Source organism: Mandrillus leucophaeus, unplaced genomic scaffold (genome assembly GCF_000951045.1).
Source record: "Mandrillus leucophaeus isolate KB7577 unplaced genomic scaffold, Mleu.le_1.0 Scaffold101, whole genome shotgun sequence".
NCBI classification, from domain to species: Eukaryota; Metazoa; Chordata; class Mammalia; order Primates; family Cercopithecidae; genus Mandrillus; species Mandrillus leucophaeus.
In genome coordinates this window covers 3874123-3887369 of record NW_012098210.1, presented here as the reverse complement: position 1 = coordinate 3887369, position 13247 = coordinate 3874123, and the positions used below count along the sequence as shown (strand labels likewise).

At 44.1% G+C, this 13247-nt stretch overlaps 1 protein-coding gene across 2 annotated transcripts in view; it reads left to right on the top strand.

Annotated features, from left to right (window-relative positions):
• The window catches only part of SLC23A2 (solute carrier family 23 (ascorbic acid transporter), member 2), a 127104-nt gene that overhangs the window by 47351 nt on the left and 66506 nt on the right, over positions 1 to 13247 (top strand). For both annotated transcript variants that reach the window (XM_011975287.1, XM_011975277.1), the window contains exon 3: positions 13070 to 13168. In XM_011975287.1, the coding sequence (XP_011830677.1) occupies positions 13070 to 13168 (99 nt within the window). The remainder of the gene's footprint in view (positions 1 to 13069; positions 13169 to 13247) is intronic.

The window sequence follows — 13247 nt, the reverse complement described above, 5'->3', positions numbered from 1 at the left end:
ATCTCCTGACCTCGTGATCCGCCCACCTCGGCCTCCCAAAGTGCTGGGATTACAGGCGTGAGCCACCGCGCCTGGGTGCTTCCCAGATCTTTAAACAAAATAAAACAAAACACCCACACAAACATTTTACAAAGAAAAAGAACAAATCCATACTTAGAAGTAGAATGTCCTCTAGGTCAAAGTAAGAACAAGAGACATGCCAAGCCCCAGGACCCATGGAAATTAGGTCATGTGATCAGAGTTGATATCAAATAGGGGGAACATAGCAAAAGATCTTCTTCTTATCCCACAGGACTCTAGTTAGGCAAATTCTTGTGTTTTAATGTCAGCTAGGAAATGCTTAAATAGAGGTGAATGCCCATGGCAAGAAATAGGAACCAGAAAAAAAAAAGTCCTGATGAATGATCATACCCTGGAGACATTGATCCCTAAGTACAGACAGGAAGCACGGCCAGAAAAAGGCTGTGTGTTTGCTCAGCAGTTCTTGGACCACCTAAACCTGGAAGCCCAGTTAACAGCCCAAGCTTCCTGTTAGCACAGGCACGGCTGTGACACACACAGCCTGTTGTTTCAGCGCATCGTCATTCAGAGTCAGGGAAAGCGTTTAAGCTTCCTTAAGCTTCTTTAACAGCCTTTGTGAGAATATTTGGGTATCAAGAGTAGATTATTCTGTCTGGAGATATTAGCGGCATGGACTGAGGAGTAACTTTATGAGGTTCAGTCTTAACAGAGAATGGGAGAAATACTCGTGGGTGTTCATAAGAACCGACCACTTCTCATCTTCCCTGGATGTGTGTTCTTCAGAACATGTAATGGGAAGAGCCCACAGCCTCATGTTCCTCCATTGATTTAACGTGTCTGGTAACCAGCTGCTTACAGCCCAGTAGGGGACATATGGCAAGACAGTCAGCATACCATCAGTGTTAGGGTTTGAATTCCACATGGGTGCTGTGATAGTGTCCATGTGAGACCCTTGCCCAGCTGTACTGTAGGGTAGGCCTTGCTGGTCAGATGAAGGTTCCCAGGGGAGATAACATGGAACTCCTAAAAAATGTCTAGGTATAGCAGGTCAAGAGGAGGGAGACTGAGGGCCTCTCAGCTTAGGGTGGGCATGGCAGTGACTTGCTTGGGGCGCATGTTTAGTGCAGAGTACAGTGGAGGTGGAGATGAGCGGCGGTGATGCTGAGGAGAGGTCATCGTAAATTCGCTCGTTTTGGGGTAGGAAGTTCCTGTGGTGGGTGCTGGGGCAGGAAGGGTCTGGAGATAGGAAGGCAAGTTAGGGTGCTTACGCAGTCCAAGTGTGAGCCGATAGTGACCTGATCTGGAAAGTGCGGAGGAAAGGAATTCTTCCATTCAGCAGATGGTTATTGGGCACCTGCTTCGTGTGAGGCTCTGTCCTGGAATTGGCCTCCTAGTGGTGGTGGGAGGAGAAAAGCAGTAAAGAAACAAGTAAATACATCAGTCTTGTGGCAGCTGGCCACTAATTCTATGAAGAAAAATAAATCAGGGAGGGAAATAGTGAGCAATAGAATGTGAGGTCAGACAGTGATCATACATAACCCGCAAACCATTCATTAATTTGTCCTTTTAAAAGTAGGAACTGGGTGCCACTCACAGGTCTGGCTCTAGAGAACAGCAATGAATAGACAGACAAAAATCCCTAAGTTTCCATCTTTTTTTTTTTTTTTTTTTTAAGACAGGGTCTTGCTCTGTCACCCAGGCTGAAGTGCAGTGGCATCATCATGGCTCACTGCAGCCTCAGCCTCTTGGGTTTGAGCCTTCCTCCCACCTCAGCCTCCTGAGTGGCTGGAATATGGCACATGCCACTGTGCTCAGCTGATTTTTAATTTTTTTTTTTGTAGAGACAGGGTCTTACTATGTCGCTGATCTCAAACTCCTGAACTCAAGCAATCCTTCTGCTTCAGGCTCCCAAAGTGCTGGGATTACAGGCGGGAACCACTTCTCCCCGCCACAGGGCTTCCATCCTGGTGTGGGAGACAGGCAACCCACAAGAGAAATAAGTCAAATGTACAGATGTTAGATATTGACAAACGCTGGGGAAAAAAAGTAAGGGAGCGGTATGGATGCTGAAAATTCAGGAAGCCAGGAAAGGCTGCACCAAGAAGGCGACCTTTGAGTAAAGTCCTGGAGGAGTTATGGGAAGTCTGTGTGTGGGCTTCAAGGGCAAAGGCCCTATGGCAGGGGGGTGCTGGTGTTGCTCCACCAGGGTGAGCATTGACCAGAGATTCTATAGGCCTTGTGGTCCTGACCAGGATGTTGGCCTGAGAAAAACCTTTGGAGGCCTTTGAGCAGGGATGTGACATGCTCTGTCTAGTGGGGAGTAGGCTAAAGAGGAAAAGCAGGAGGCCAGGCAGGAGCTGTTGGCCCTAGGACAGGTGTGCTGACAGCGGCTGTGTCCTCGGTGCTTGCCCTGTGGAGGTGGGAGAAGCCCCCAGGCTCTGGAGCAGACCTGGTCTCTGTGCTTTTGGGCTGGATGAGGGTGGGAGCAAGTCCCTTCAGAAAGAAACACCCGTTCCAGGCGTTGAAAAGTATGTCAGGAGAAATTCTGACTCTGGAGGGAGGGCGGGGAGGAGCCACAGTGGAGGAAGGGTTGGCTGGAGGTGTGGCCCAGAGCTTTGAAAAGAAGGGGCGAGGTGCTGTCCTGGAAGAGACTCCTGGAAGGAACTTCAGGAGGAGACTTGGGGCCTGTGGGTCTGTGTCCTGATGGGTGTGCCTAGCAGGCAGGAGGTGAGCAGGACAGAGTGGTGGTGCGGCTCAGAGTTGCCCTGTGCAAGGATGGGGGGGATGCGAGGATGCCCCGGAGCAGTGGGGAGGAAGGCAGCCACGAGGACCAGGGACCCATGCTCCTTTATTTCCTTTCCTGTTTCCCTTCCCTCCCTTCTTCCTTCCCGTCCCTTCTTTTAAGACAAGTGACCTTGGCAGAAAGATGTAGGGAGGTACAGTGAAGAAACCATTTAATGGCTGCTTCGGTTCCTCTAAACCCCTGACTATATGATGACAGATTTGAATATGCCCATTTTCATCAGTGAAAAGAAAGCAAAAGGTTTTTTGGTGCAAATACTTTTATTCTAAAAACCAAGCAAGGAAGCCCAGAGCATGTCCTTGTTCTTGTGACTTTAGTACCGGGTTCTGTGAAGTTCCTTTTTGTACATCCCTAAATAGAGAATTTGGAGTACTTAGCTCTTAAAATGAAAAGTCTCAGTTGGATGGTAATAATAGTTGTCTGGGAAAATGTTCTTTCTGTAAGAATAATAGATTTTGGGATTGACTATGATTCCGAGAAGGGCCTAAGGATGAAGAGAGACTGTTTCCTGGAGTCGGCCCAGGGAATTGGTTTAATTCTCCTGTTTCTGTAAGATGAGAGTTTTAATATACTGCATAATGGCCATGATTTAGGCGGGGGAGGCCCTTAACAGCTTGAAGTGGAACAACCAAGATGAGCACCCTTTTCTCTTTTAAAATTTGTAAGTTGCGGGGAAAAAGTGTTAGAAAAGGAATATGCCAGTGTATGCTTTGAAATGAGAACATCAAAACGATGGGATGCAAGTGAAGATTTTTGTGCATGGTAAGATATTCTTTTCCTTATCCACCCGCCCTCCCTCCCTCTCTGCCTCCTTCCCTTCAAGATGGAGTCTTGCTATTCCTGCCTGTGCCTTTTGCATTTCTAGGACTACTTCAGATTTCCTTTCTTCTAGGTGAATCCCCACTTCTAAATTCCTAATCCCCACCCCCACTAACTTTTATTTGCCTAAGCTAGGTAGGCAGGCTTCTTGGTTTTAATGATTAGAGATAAAATATTTCAGATTGATTTCTTTACCATAATCTAAGCCCATAATTCTATTGGAAAAAAAGTTCGTTCCTGCTAGGATTTGATAAAGTACTTGAGGAGGAAGGTATGATGTTGGAGGTTTCGAGGCAGTAATCACTCAGTTGTCACATTCCCCACCCCCTTAAATTGCCCTTAAAATGGATGTTTTTAAGCATCCATAGTTCTCCCTAGGTTTTACGGGTCAAAATACATTGTTGGGGTGAAATGGAAGAAGCAAGAATGCTGGTATGTTCTTCTACTGCCTCTTTTTTTATAGTTCTCATATGTTCATTTTCTGTCCCTTTTTCATTATTTGTGTAACTTTCTTCATTTACAAGAGAAATAAGTTCACTACAGAAAATACAGAATGGTAAAATGAGGAAAACAAATAATTTAAAATCTCACTAGCCAGAAAAACGACACTTTTCTCTTATTTTGCTAGTAACAGAAAATATTTTGCTGATATTTTGGTATATTTCTTTTCTTTTGTTTTTTGGTTATGATTGTTGTTTGAGATAGGGTCTCACTCTGTCACCCAGGCTGGAGTGCACTGGCATGATCGTAGCTTGCTGCAGTCTTGACCACCTGGGCTCAAGTGATCCTCCCATGTCAGCCTCTTGGGTAGCTGGGACTACAGGCATGTACCACCACGCTCGCTAGTTGTTGTTATTGTTGTTGTTTTTAGTAGAAATGGGGTTTTGCCATGTTGCCTAGGCTGGTGTCGAATTCCTGAGCTCAAGTGATGGTCTCCCAAAGTGCTGAGATTACAGGCGTGAGCCACTGTGCCCAGCCTTGATGTATTTCTTTCCAGAGATTTAAAACAAGTGTTTGAGTGTTCTTTTATAAAATTCTCATCAACACATAATCTGCTTTATAAAACCTTTAACTTTATATGATATCGTGGCATCTCAATATTATTAGAAACCGAACTTGTAATTGTGACATATAGCAAATCATGGATCTAACTTTTTTGCTTTCATTGGGACTTTGGATTGTTTCTAACGCTTTGCTCTAATAAATGACAGCCTAGTTTATATTGACCTTAATGTATCTGATTGCTCTAATTTTGACTTTCAGTGAAGCCAAACACTTCTGCCAGCATTCCTTGGCCATTTATATTCTTTCATTGTGTCTATTCTTCTCTCTAGCCCCTTTATTCCTGCAGAGCAATACTGGTGATCAAAGATACTGCATCGTATGGAACAATTGCAGAGAAGATCCCTGGATCCAATAGCAATTTGAGGGAATAGAAGGAGAACCAGCTGCACCACCAGCCAGATCTGTGCCTGTCATTACTGGTAGCCCTAGGATAGGGAGATGTTTTCTCTGTCTCTGTTTAGGGGGAGCAGCTTTTGTTGTAGAAAGAAGTCTCTGTATCTACAGATCTGTGTCCGTAGCTCCGTTCTTGCTCGTTTCACTTTCTGATATACAGATGATGTTCTGTGTACCTGTGTCAGTGTATAAGGATTATCTTCATTGTTTTTTATAACTGCAAAGTGATCCATGGTATGGATATACCATAATTTATTTAATTATTGCAGATAGACCTCTAGACTGTTTCTAGTATTTTGCTATTACAAATAGCATTGCGCTGAATAACCTTGCACATAAGTTGTTTCACTCAGGTGTAATTGCAGGATAGATTTCCAAGAGTGAGATTTTTGAGTCAGAGGGGATGTGCGTAAGCTGAGGGGGCTACTCACCAAATTGCCCTCTGTTGAGGAATTTCATCAGCAATGTGTGAATGCCTGTTTTTTTGCATGCTTGGCAGCAGAACATATGGTCAGACTGGGCTTTTGCCCGATTAGCAGGTAGAAAGAGTTTTCTCATAGTTTGGTGGAGTCTCGTTCTACTGCCCTGGCTGGAGTGCAGCGTCATGTTCTCGGCTCACTGCAACCTCCACCTCCCAGATTCAAGCAATTCTGCCTCACCCTCCCAAGTAGCTAGCATTACAGGCGTGAGCCTCCATGCCCAGCTAACTTTTATATTTTTAGTGGAGATGGGGTTTCACCATGGTGGCCAGGCTGGTCTCGAACTCCTGACCTCAAGTGATCCACCCATCTTGGCCTCCCAAAGTGCTGGGATTACAGGTGTGAGCCACCGCACCTGGCCTCTCATCACAGTTTTAATGTATATCTTCTTATGAGTAAGGTTGAGCATCTTTTCAGTGTTCAGGAAGCATGTTTATTTCCTTAGTCATTTTCCTATTGGGATGTTAGCCCTTTTCTTGTTGGATTTGTGTCCCTCCCATATTCTTTACATTGTAGAGACATGGGTTTGTTATCTGTAATGTGTTAGCAGCTGGAAAGAATGGGAGAGGGCGGTCCGCTTCGGGTGGAGTGCTGTCATGGGTGGAGTGCTGTCATGGGTGGAGTGCTGTCATGTGCTGCGTGGCCTCTGGATCTGTTCTTGAATCCATCTGGGGACGGAATCCCCAGGGACATCTCTTAGAAACTTCACCTAGCAGGAAGATGTTTGAAGTGCCCAGCCTAGTGCCAGGCATGAATATGTGCCAGGCAGACAGTAGCAGCCACCAGCACCACCTGCCTGGGGTGTGGGAGGAACACACACTGCAGAGTATTTCAGCGTGGGCCCTGGCAGACACATCACCCGCCCGAGCTCTGCTGTGGGCTGGCACGGGGAGAGGTAAGGCTCCTTCTGCCTCCTCTTGTCGCCCTGCTGGGGGACAGGTGAGATGCAGCTGGAACCCCCAGGGTGCTTCTGGCTGCCACAGCCTTAGCCTTCTGGAGAAGGCGGCCCTAGGAAGACCAGGCTGGGTCAGGCAAGTAGTGGAGGCCGAGCCATCCAGCAGCATCACCTGCACTGGGGAGTTACAGGAGCCACCCTGTTGGAAGAGGCAGTGAAAACAAAATTAGAGGCTTTGCTGCACGAGCCAGATGCAAGGTCGCTAGTGTCATGTTAGATCTATCTGCTGCCGCATCTTTTAGAGATGATGTAATCTAAGATTGACAAGCTTTGGGTGTTTAGAATATGTTGTACTATACTCACTTGAACTTATTTTTTATAGTGGTTAATTTTGAAATTTCTAATAATATTGAAAGTAGGTGGGAAGTCTTCATGTTCATAGTAAAGGAGCTTGGAGTAAAGGCTGGGAAACACTAATCTGTTATCTTTATTCTGTATTCAAAACACATTTTAATTGTGGAGTAGATTTGGATACAAGAGGAAATAATGGTGTGTGCATGCATTGAGGAGAGGTATTGATAACAGTGTGTGTTACCTTTCTGTTAAAAGAATAGAAAGCAGAAATTTGGGGAACGATTACTATTCTGAAAGTGTTTGGCTTAGTATAAAGGGGTTTTCTTAGTGGCCAGACTTGTTACAGTGTGGATGAATTATGACCACATCCTGAATAAGTGAGAAATTGAGTTCTGAACACTCTCATAGGAGGTGTGGGGTTTCGCAGGTGCCAGTGCCCTCCGCTTGACAGGTGTCAGTAAGCAGCACATGCACTGTCACTTCTGCTTGAGAAATGTGGGCACATACAACTGTCAGTTTCACCTGGTGCTGCTGTGATACTGACACCCCTAGGCAATGACTTCTTTCACTCCTGCTTCCTACATCTCTGACCATCTCAGGAGAGCTGTTTAGAAATAAATACTTTATTACCATTATCTTAGTTTAGTAGAAATAAAACACAAGCAAAAAAGACATTGTATTTATTAAGCAGTGGTTACATTTCCACACTCAAAGTCAAAGTGTAAGACTTGACTTTGAGTGTGGAAATGTGTCCATTGTTCAATAAGTACAATGCAAATACAATTGCATATTGGAGACAAACAAAATCATCTGGTTAGGCAGAGAAAACCTCCTTTCATAGCTAATTGAGTGATTGTACAATATTAGTTTAGGAGACAAAACTTAAGGCCATGAGTTTAGTTTAAGACAGTTCTGGAGAAGAAAGGACATCTTGTTCCCAAAAGGGTTATACTAATTTGCTGGTATTTTTATAAAAACTTGATCAATTTCCTGAGGTGAATGATGCCAAGATTCTTCTGTTATCTATTAGTTACCCAAAAGAAAACCAGACTTTATTAAGTTTAGAAAGCTTCCCAAGACATGTTTTATTTCCCAGTTAAAATAATATTTATAAGTTCCAAAATTGGAAGCTTTGATACTATCATCAACATTTTTAATCCTTTTCCCATGAAAAAATTCAGTCCTCAAGAACTGATTTTTACTGTTTGATTTTTAAAATTAAATTTTGCATTAAAAGTAGACCATTAGAATACCTATTTTAATAAGCCAAAGGAAAAAATATTAGTAAAATAGACTAGTACTTCCAGTAGAACTCTTCATCTGTAAGAACCATTTAGGCAGGAATCATTTAGGCAGCCCCCTGCACGCAAGCAGATGAGAGACCAGCCAGTAAGAGAAGAGCATTTCCAGCTGGTGTCCCCATCTAATTACGGGCTTCCTTGGAGGACAGGGGTAGCATGGAGAGAAGAGCTACGTCTCAGCTGTGCAACAGGAGGGTAGCAGGGAGAGGCTGGGCTCTGGGGTCCCCAGGGACAGCTGGACCTGTGCAAACCATAGGTTATCTAGGTCAGTAGTATTTACAGTTAAATAAACTTCCTGGACTAGCCTGGCAAAGTAAAGCTTCCTTTTTCAGATGATTCCTGTGGGTCAAACACATTTTGAATTGGCTTACAAACACTCCACCCCTACCTCCACTAGTCTCTTTGGGACTGGCACCTCCGTCCACCCAGCTTCCCAGCTGAGAAACCCATACAGGAGCCTGGACACTTTATCCCCATGCCCCCTGCTGTGCTGTGATGGTCTCTCTCTCTCCTGTACTCACCACAGAGCTCCCATCCAAACAATCTTCGGGGGAGGGGGGGCATTAAGTCCACATCATTGCTCTCTCCTGAAGCTGACCGTCTTTCCCAGACCGCCGTTAACACCTTGGCCCAGCTACTGTCTCCTCGTGTGCCAAAGAGTCATTCCTTTACCCCACCCTTCCACTCTCCTGCCGCACTGAGTGGCTGTCCAGTGCAAGCATCTGATTGTGGCACTCCTGTTCTTGGCATTTCACTGTGACTACTGACTGCCTCCTGTGTAACAGCAGAATTCCTTGGCGGGGTACTCAGTCTGGACTGAGCTCCTGCAGGGAGGCAGGACTGCATTCTCACTGCCTGGGATACAACCACAACTTGTTGAATGAATGAATATGTGAGCTTTTTTCCTAGGTTTCGGAGTGTCTGCATTTTATAATACAGATGTTCCTTGACTTACGACAGAGTTACACTCCTAAAATGCATTTAATACACCTAACCTACTGGCATTTCATAGCTTAACCTCACCTATCTCACATGTGCTCAGAACCCTTATATTAGCCTGTAGTTAGGCAAAAGCATCTAACACAAAGCCTATTTTATTGTAAAGTGTTGAATATCTCTTGCAGTTTCTTGAATACTGAAGTGAAAAGCAGAGTGGTTGTATGGGTACTTGACAGTTTCTACTGAATACGCACCACTTTTGCACCACTGTAAAGTCAAAAAATCCTAAGTTTAACAATTGTAAGTTGGGGATCATCTGTACTTTGTGTGTGTATAAGTAGGGAGTGGAATGTGTCAGGGGAGCAGTAGGAATTGCTGACTCATTCCAAAATCTATCTTATTGGTGCCATGTATACAGATGATTTTTTTTTTCATGTATCGAGGTGAAATTTGCATAACATGAAATTAAAGTGAACAATTCGGTGATATTTTAACATACTCACAGTGTTGTATAGCCTCCTCCATTTTGTTCCAAAACATTTTCATCTCCCGCAAAGGAAACCCTGTACTGGTAAAGTTGCTGTTCCCTGCAGTAACCCGAGATAAATGCAGTTGAAGGTTAGTTTGGCTAGAGTAGGACTTTCAGTCATATCTGGGTTTTTCTGATGATTTAGTAACTAATCCGTGTTTTAAGAGAGTTCATCCTGAGAGCGTGTTGCTCTTGGCTTCTCAGTGGGTTGAGCACTGCTGCGATGTGACTTGGAGCCCAGTTCTCTCTTAAGAGTTTCATCTCGTGGACCTGAACTTGGCCAGGAATGTGTATCCTCCCAGCAGCTAGTTTTTATAGGCAAACCAGCTCCACAAACTCAGTTGGCTTGTGTAAAAAACTGTAACATGTTTGAGAAATAATTTTAAAAGCAGGTCTTTATTTGAAGTAATGTAAAAGAATTCTGCTCTGTATGAGTATGTACTAATTAATTGAGATCTTTGGCATATTTTTTATTTTTATTTTATTTTATTTTTTATTTTTCGAGATGGAGTCTCGCTCTGTTGACCAGGCTGGAGTGCAGTGGCACAATCTCGGCTCATGGCAAACTCCACCTCCTGGGTTTAAGCGATTCTCCTGCCTCATCCTCTCGAGTAGCTGAGATTACAGGCGTCCATCACCACGCCCAGCTAATTTTTGTATTTTTAGTACAGATGGGGTTTTGCCATGTTGGCTAGGCTGGTCTCGAACTCCTGATCTCGGGTGATCTGCCTGCCACGGCCTCCCAAAGTGCTGGGATTACAGGCATGAGCCACTGTGCCCAGCCTCTCTGGCATACTTAAAAACCCACTTCAGACCTGGGTTATAATCTGTATGACCTTGAATGAGAAATCTAATTTTTCACTGCCCTAATTTCCTTGACTACAAAAACACATGAAGTGGGAATCTTTCTGGACCTCCTCAATCCAAGCTGTGCTGCTAGGATTTTAGTCTTAAATTTCTTCCCTGTTATCAAAATAAATTGTACTTATTCATTTTAGGAAATTACCAAAATGTAAAAAGGGGAAAAAGTTGGCAAAAATGGCCCTACCAATTAAGGACAACCACTGTTAGCATTTTGGAGTGTGTCTTTTTAAAAAAATTATCCGCTTTAAAAAAGCAGTATACAAATAACACAAATACATCCTGATCCCAAACACTTACAAAAGTTTGGGAGTAAAAAATGAAAGGTGTCTGCTATTGCTGTTCTTGTCCCTAAGGCAGCACCCTTCCTACTGGTTGTGATTTTCCGGTATCCTTTTCTGTCCTTTTTAGACAAGTGGTAAGGTCATTACAATTTTCTTTTTTAGCTCAGTTGGGATAATTCTAGGCTTATTGTTTTATGACTTTTTAAAAACAGTATTTCTTGGAGTTCTTTTTTTTTAAAATTAGTACATCAGCTATTTATTTATTTAGAGTTGATGTCTTGCTCTGTCACCGAGGCTAGAGTGCAATGGCGCGATCTGGGCTCACTGCAACGCCCGCCTTACATGTTCCAGCAGTTCTCCTGCCTCAGCCTCCTGAGTAGCTGGGACTACAGATGTGCAACACCCTGCCTGGCTTAATTTTGTATTTTTAGTAGAGACGGGGTTTCACTGTGTTGGCCAGCTGGTCTCGAACTCCTGACCTCAGGTGATCCACCTGCTTCAGCCTTCCAAAGTGCCAGGATTACAGGCCTGAGCCACCGTGTCCAGTGCTTTATTATTTTTAATGGCTGAATATCTCCTCTAAATGAGTGTATAATAGTGTAACCGTGTCTTTTTGATGAACATTTGTGTTGTCCCCAAGTATTCAATATTTCATAAATTATAGCAGTGATCATCCTTGAACCTACATATTACCTGCATGGGTATTTCTAGAGGATAAACTTCTATCAGTATAATTGCTGGATCCACAGAAATACCTGTTTTAAATCCCATTGCCAAATTATCCCTCCATGAAGGCCATTCCACCAAGAGCAGATTCTCTCCAAGGACACAGGAGAGTAACTCTCCCCATACCTTGGTCAACACCTGATTCCGTTTTTTAAGTTTCTCTCTAAATTTGTTTTTCTAAAAATAAAATTTTAATCATTATTTCCATAATTTAAAATGATATAGAACAGCTTTTCATGTGTTTTATTGTATATATGTTTTTCTTCTATGAGTGATATATTCCTAGCCCTTGCTCGTTTCATCTCCATCTTTTTTCCTTAGACCTCTCAGGGATGAATTGGATTGTTTGGTTTTATTATTGGTTTGAGGTGTTCTTTATGAATATTGATACTGACCCTTTTTGTATCTGCTGCAGTGTATTTTCTCCTAGGCCATCGCTTGTCTTCTGCTTGCTTTTAGTGTATTTCACAATGCTGGAATTTGAACTTTTTGTATACTTTTTTAATCTGTAGTTTTTAAATGTAGTTGCACTGTCAACCATATATACAGTTACCTTAATATATTATTATTACACGCGCGTTTTCCTTGATATTACCCTGTGTAAAAATCTTTTCCCTTGTAGTATTCTGGGTGTCAGTGACCTGTAACTAGTTATTTGGGCCATGTGCGGTGGCTCATGCCTATAATCCCAGCACTTTGGGAGGCTGAGGTGGGTGGATCACCTGAGGTCAGGAGTTCAAGACCAGCCCAACCAACATGGTGAAACCCCGTCTCTACTAATAATATCAAAATTAGCCAGGTGTCATGGCGGGCGCCTGTAATTCCAGCTACTCGGGAGGCTGAGGCAGGAGAATCGCTTGAACCCGGGAGGCGGAGGTTGCAGTGAGCCAAGACTGCAACACTGCACTTCACCCTGGGTGGCAGAGCGAGACATCGTCTCAAAAACAAAACAAAACAACAACAACGACAACAAAACCTAAAAAACAAAAATTAGTTATTTGTTATTACAAACAGTGATTACTTTCTTTGGGTTAAAGCTTTTGTTCTCAATACTGTTCTCCAGGATAGATTCCTAGAAGTGGAACCATTTGGCTAAAAAGTAAAAACATTTTATGGCTCTTGCTACTGTCTGGCAGAACCCGGGATGGTGGTGCAGCCCCTTAGTGAGGAGTGCTCTCCCGGGGGCTGGTTTACTTCGGTGAACAGCAGAGTTTGAGTTCCTCCAGCTAGAACATTTCCCCTTCTAGGGGCAGGAAGTCGGCCTCAGGTGGTTATGTGGGCAGGGATCTTAACTGAGGCAGCTCAGGGTACTCTCACCTGTTCAGCCAGGGCCTTGTCCACAAACAGCATGGGCCTCTGAGCCAAACTTCCCTTGCCCTGGAGGATGTGGGGGTGCCCCTGCTGAGGTTGTCCTCGGGTTTTATTTCTGTTTTCCCTGGCTGAGCCTTCTGCTCAGGCAGCCTCCCCATCTGGTACATGGAGTATGTTTCTCCATCAAAACCATGACTGGTCATGCACTCACCAGGAGAATTACAAAAGGCTTTTGAGGGGGAAAATGTGGTTCACGCTGAAACAGCCTCTAAGTGGATTGTCTCTGCAGGTGGTGATAAATGGAGGCGCCACCTCCAGTGGTGAGCAGGACAATGAGGACACCGAGCTCATGGCGATCTACACTACGGAAAACGGCATTGCAGAAAAGGTACCCCTTCCCTCACCCCGTGTCCCCACTCCCACTGCCATCCCCTCCCACAAGTGCTGCCCCGGATCCGGATCCCTTG